The sequence below is a fragment of the Xenopus laevis genome, chromosome 3S, assembly GCF_017654675.1.
Source record: "Xenopus laevis strain J_2021 chromosome 3S, Xenopus_laevis_v10.1, whole genome shotgun sequence".
NCBI lineage: Eukaryota > Metazoa > Chordata > Amphibia > Anura > Pipidae > Xenopus > Xenopus laevis.
The window spans coordinates 10,860,426-10,866,477 of record NC_054376.1 but is presented as its reverse complement, the minus strand read 5'-3'; the positions used below and the strand labels follow the sequence as shown (position 1 = coordinate 10,866,477).

The 6,052-nt window shown below is 38.7% G+C and overlaps 1 protein-coding gene across 4 annotated transcripts in view; it reads left to right on the top strand.

Annotated features, from left to right (window-relative positions):
• Nucleotides 1-1,062: 1,062 nt before the first annotated feature.
• LOC108712602 (transcription factor COE1) overlaps nucleotides 1,063-6,052 on the top strand; it is a 280,326-nt gene continuing 275,336 nt past the window's right edge. For all 4 annotated transcript variants that reach the window (XM_018254888.2, XM_018254886.2, XM_018254887.2 and 1 more), the window contains exons 1-3: nucleotides 1,063-1,857; nucleotides 3,483-3,639; nucleotides 4,411-4,474. In XM_018254888.2, coding sequence (XP_018110377.1) covers nucleotides 1,724-1,857; nucleotides 3,483-3,639; nucleotides 4,411-4,474 — 355 coding nt within the window. In that variant the 5' untranslated portion in view covers nucleotides 1,063-1,723. The remainder of the gene's footprint in view (nucleotides 1,858-3,482; nucleotides 3,640-4,410; nucleotides 4,475-6,052) is intronic.

The window sequence follows — 6,052 nt, the reverse complement described above, 5'->3', positions numbered from 1 at the left end:
AGAGATGCAAAGATAGATACTAGATATACGGTATACAGATAATTAATAGCAGAAGAATTATTGATGATTCTTATATTATCTAGATACAGATAGAAGGATAGACGATAGACATATTATATATAGGCATATATAGGACATGTAGAGAGATGATAGATAAAAACAGGTAATTTCTATTAATAGGATACATAATAGAACATATGTAGTTATAAGATAAATATAGCAATAAAAATAGTGATAGACGATAAGTACAGAGGAATGGGATGGTAATAGATACAGGATGAGTGATAGATACAAATAGCTGATTGATAAAAATAGGATAGATTATTAATATAGACAGCAGGATAGACAGATGATGGACAGGGGGATAGATGATATATTTTTAAAGATAGGAATAGTTATTAGATAGTACAATAGTTATTTTGCTCTCTATCTCAGGTGAGGGGAATACACTGGGAGGGAGAATAAGACTAAATGACCCTCCTCTCCCTAAGCAGTGGGACAGTTACACTCCATGTAAATAACAATATTGCAGTGAAATCAGATCCAATGGTAAAAAAAACTTGTTTCAATACTTAACAGCCATTTACTCTCTTACTCCTCATTCCCCGGCCGTGGCTACACTAAGCCCAGGCAACTGTAGCCCAACTACAACTCCCAGAAGCCACCACTAACACGCTGCAGCCAAACTACAACTTCCACAATCCTCTCCCCCCTTTGTGACACGGCTCAATCTATCAGCGTCAATCTCCCCGTTCCAGATTCTGCCTGCTAAACCTGACACCATCTCTTCTGCTTGCCTAAAGAGCTTGCAATCGTGGGCTCCAGCACAGCCCGCACAGAGCACGCCCCTCGTCGCCCAAATCGAGGAGATGCTGAGCGCGTAACAATAGGAACGAGCGGCTCTGGACTCTCCCCAAGTCAACTTTCTCAGCCTCCCCGTGCTGAAAACGGGGGCGGGGAACTGGAGACAGAAAAGCGAGTGATTGGTTAAGACGCGCGACCAGTGAGGCTGTATGCAAATCTGTGGGTGTGACCGGCTACAACATTGCACAGCCTCTCCCTATGGTAATTAGTGGGCGCCTGTGTGTATGTGAGTTGCGTTGGTTTGTAGAGAACCTGGGAAATAGAGTTGGCACAACTAGGCAATCTTGGCATCTGCTGTGCCCCAGTGCTGACCTCACTGCCCATAGGAATCCATAATCTGTGAAGTATCTGCTGTGCCCAAGCCCAAGGGGTCAGAGAAGAAGGAGCATCTTGGTGGGTCCCTGGCATTTCTGCTCTGCCCCTGGACCAAGAGGACACCAACCATAACCTGAGCTTGTGGGATCTGTGCCCTGGAATATGCCACTTGGCAGAGCAGAGCTGTTGGCAGCCCAAGTCCATGCCATTGTTTCCTGACCTGCATTAAAGGCTGCTGCATCCCTTGGGCTCTGCTACTGCCCCCCTCATTGTTCCACAGCATCTCCAAGAGCATCACATCTTCTCTGCTTCCCAGGAAATCTCAGGAGCTGCAACAGCCTCACATCATTCCCTGCTAAACAGCCTGCATCCCTCTGAATCTGGGATCTGCTTCTGCTCACAGCCCTGGGGTTGGATTTCACAGCTGCTGCCGGGTCTGACGGCGACCCCCAGGCTTGGGGAAAGGGGACCTTGTGTGTGCGTGGGACTCACCGGTCTGGGAGACAGATAGAGGGTGGGGGATTCACAGGAGACGGCTGTGTTCATGTTTGGGATTCAGGAAAGCATCCAGAGGAGCGGGAATAGCATGAAGGAGGAGCCCCTGAGCAGCGGGATGAATGCAGTCCGGACATGGATGCAAGGAGCTGGGGTGCTGGATGCAAATACGGCTGCCCAGAGGTAGGAGAGAGGGTTGGAGCAGCACCGTTCCCTACTGGGATTCCTTTCTGTTCCCTTCCTCACCCTCTGCCATGTACTTGTTCTGCTAATCAGGATGGGATCCTATACCCAGTACTGAGCTGGGCACCCTGGCATTTATTCTGTACATTATATACATATAGCTATCATCTATCTATCTGTCTGTCCATGTGCTTGTATATGGGCGACCCCCAATTATTAGTTTAAGTGGAACCGTAACGGCTGGAGACTCCGCGCAGCTGCTGAATTTGGTTGGTTCTCAAAAAACTTTTCCTATAGTGACAGAACAGGGAGCTGCTGTTGCACTGGGCTCCGTCCAGAGTGATGCTCCAGCCACACATTTCCCTTTTCTTTGTATTTAAAGTTCAACAAATACACAATTAGCAAATAAGAAAGGCTAATTTTTCATATATATATAGAAATAGGGGGGGTTCAGGAAAAATAGTATGTAATGGTAAAATGGCAAAATACATGGCAAGACATATAGAAAATAGTTACTCCTTTGTCTGTCTATCTATCTATCTATCTATCTATCTATTTCTCTATCTATCATCTCTCTTACTTTTCTGTATCTATCGTTTTCTTTCTTTCTTTCTTTCTTTCTTTCTTTCTTTCTTTCTTTCTTTCTTTCTTTCTTTCTTTCTTTCTTTCTTTCTTTCTTTCTTTCTTTCTTTCTTTCTTTCTTTCTTTCTTATTTAACATTCACCTTTAATGACATGAATGTATGTATCTAGACAAGCATCCTAACAGATTGTGGCATTTAGATACAATTATCCACCTTGGAGATTATTTTTTATCCTCCGATAACTAAATTATTTTAGTCAAGGCAGCAAATCCCGATTTAAAACATCGGAACAGAAGTGAGAGGTTTCAGGCAAGTCTGGCACAGACACGGTGTTAGTTACCAGCCTGGCATGACACAGGCTTCTCAATTAAAATTATAGGGCTTAATTCCAAACAATAGGGAGATTAGCAGCGGAGTTTGACAGAAACGTGTTTCTAATCAGTTCTCCCTGAGCAGAATCCTCATCCCAGAATAAATAAACTTTCAGGAAACTTGGAAAAAGTACGACTGTAGTAGTCGCCCAGCAACTGTAAACTTTCCAAATGAGTTTTCTCACCCAAAGATGGACAAACAATATCCGAAACCAAAATTGATTTGGAAATATTTTTTGGAGAATATATTTGAAAGTAAGTTTTAGTCTTAAGGTTTTTTTAGTGCAAAGTTTGGTGCCCTTTGTGCATTTAAATAAAATGTCATCTTTATTTTAGGAAAAGAATTTCATTAGAATAAAAACTGAGGAATCAAAAGGAAAAGACATGAGACATGTGTGAACATTATTGCCGCACATTATTACCCTTAAGGAGCAAGTGCTGTCATTTCATTCATGGAGGGATAAATTGTTACATTTATGGGGAGAGAGAAAACGTGAGGGCATTTATATGGCATCTAAGAAATATTTAAGATGTGACTTGGTATCTATGAGAAGAAATCTATGAAGCTCTTCCAAACCTGATGAAGGTGCAATGGAAAGATTGATAGATGTCTATGTGATGGGTAACCTATCTTCTCCCCTGCTTCTCTAATCCTCCCTTTCTGATCGCAGTGGTGTGGGTTTGGCCCGGGCACACTTTGAGAAGCAGCCACCATCCAACCTCCGAAAGTCCAACTTCTTCCACTTTGTCCTGGCCCTGTATGACCGGCAGGGGCAGCCGGTGGAGATTGAGAGAACAGCATTTGTGGGCTTCGTAGAGAAAGATAAGGTGAGAAGCTTTGGTATCTCTTGAAAGTCCAGACCAGTGCCAAGTTCAACATCAGTCTGATGACCACTGAAGTCCATCTAGTTCTATACCTATCATGATAAATTAGCAACATTTTCTTCTAGACATCCACTGCATGACCTGCACAAGTCCATATTATTCCAAAAGTCTTACAAATGAAAACTGAAATTCTCACCGTTATCCCCACCAATTACTTTCTCTAAATTCCACGTCATTCCAGTTTTTGATAGCACCTTAATATTTCATGTTACCCACACCTATCACAGAATGATGAATAAAACAGCAAAACCGTACTTCTCTCCTTGATTTTTTTATTAATCAATCTGAATATACTCGTTAACAAACATTGATACCAATGTTATCAAAGAGGATTTATTATATTCATAAAATTTTCACTGCAATATCGCGCCATTTCAAATTTAAACTTCAATTTATAAAGTGAGAATTAATAAAAAAAAAATTAAAAATGAAAAAGAACAAAAATAGTAACATGGTCAATAAAGTACAGTACTTTTTATTAAAAATACGGTTTTATAAAAAAAAAGACAGAAAATCTTATTATTAGAAATAATTTTATGCTATATATTACGGTGGCTAAGAAAGGGTTAATATTTCACAATAATGGGCAATAATCATTTTAAAGCAGTTTCAGTACACGTCAACAATAGAAAAATACTGCGAGTTGGGATGTAGGGAGGCTTGTGTGAGTGTTTAATGTAACATTTCTTTTCTTTTTATTTTCCTTTAAATCAGGAAACCAGCAGTGAAAAGACTAATAATGGGATCCATTACCGATTGCAGCTTCTCTATAGCAATGGTGAGTATCTGGAGGGGGGCTCAGCAGATCAGCATTGACAGCGGATATAAAGAGGACTATTCAGACAGTGAATTTGAAAGTGCTCGAGGGGGTCTCGTCCACGGCTCGGGCATGTCGGACTAAACACAATTTTAATTTCGTTTTATTTTTCTTTCAAACATAAATAAAAAAATTCAATAAATATTTCGTTGTGATAGATATTGAAATGAGATAGGAGTGCTTGATTTTAGTTAAAATTGGAGTAACCTTTTTTTATTCATTGTGAACAGAATAACGCCAGCAGCATTAACCCTTTGTGTGCTGGAATGAGGAAATTTTGTGGTTTTTTTATATATAGGGATCCTTGAACTGTTTGGTTTGGAGTTGTGAACGGTCGGACGTTTATTATTATTTTATTTTATAATAGTATGTCTATTATTATTAATATAATTATTATACCTTTTTGCTGCATTTAAAAAAGCAAGCAACGTTTCTTTGTACTAAGAAATTAATGATATTATTGGATTTAAAAAAAAAAAAATTACAGTTAATTCAAAAAGTTTTAAGTACTGAGACCAAAGCTCGACCCAAACCGTGCCCCATTTCTATTATCATAAATCATCTGTTTGACAATTTACATTGGACTGTGTAACTGGAATGTTTTTTTTATTTCTGGTTATTTGCTTCTCTTAAGTAAGGGTTAACCTGTTCCCTGCCAAGCTGCAGAAGCAACTGGTCACAGAAATATTCTTCTTATTGCAGAAGCCGAGAACAATGGCACACAAAGCTAATCACGTTATTTCTAGGGACATATTTTATTTCTAATAACCAGAAGATAGATGATCCCCTAAGTAGATTCATTACCACGTAGCCTGGGAATAATATTTTATTCTAGGGGAGAGAGAAATGTTGCACTTCTGCTTTTATTGGCTGGGCATTAACCCATGCAGCGCTGGCAGTTCACTCAAGTATAGTCATAGATAGGGCTGGGAAAAAAATCATCAATATATCTGAATATGCTACTGAATTTGCTCAGATTGATATGTATGTATATATAAAAATATATTTGTGTGTATTTATGCGCGTGCATTTATATACATATAGATAAAGTCAGTATATGGGATCATATAATGATATATATTATACATTTTTATCCTATGGTACTACTTGTATCTATAGATACAGTTAAATAATTGTGTGTTTGTATACATATTTATATATATTTAATTTTGAGCATATACGCACACATATATTTATATATACTTGTTATAATATATTGTATAGACATATATGATGTCTTTAATATAGTAAAGTAAATCATGAGTATATTATTTGTTAAAGTATTATGGGAAGTGAGTATCTTTCTATATCATCGATCTTTAAAATTCTTGTTGGTATAGAATTAAATAAAATGTTATGTTTCATCTACTGCACATTCTATAGAGAATTGAATTAGACCCCGTTTCTTATTGAGATCAAATGTGAAATTAAAGTTGAGCCCTGCTGTTTAAATGCTGACATTATCATGAATGTAGCTAATCCAGAGCTGTTTTTGGTGGCTTTCTATGGAGCTGGGGTTTGTCTGGTCCTAAAACTCTC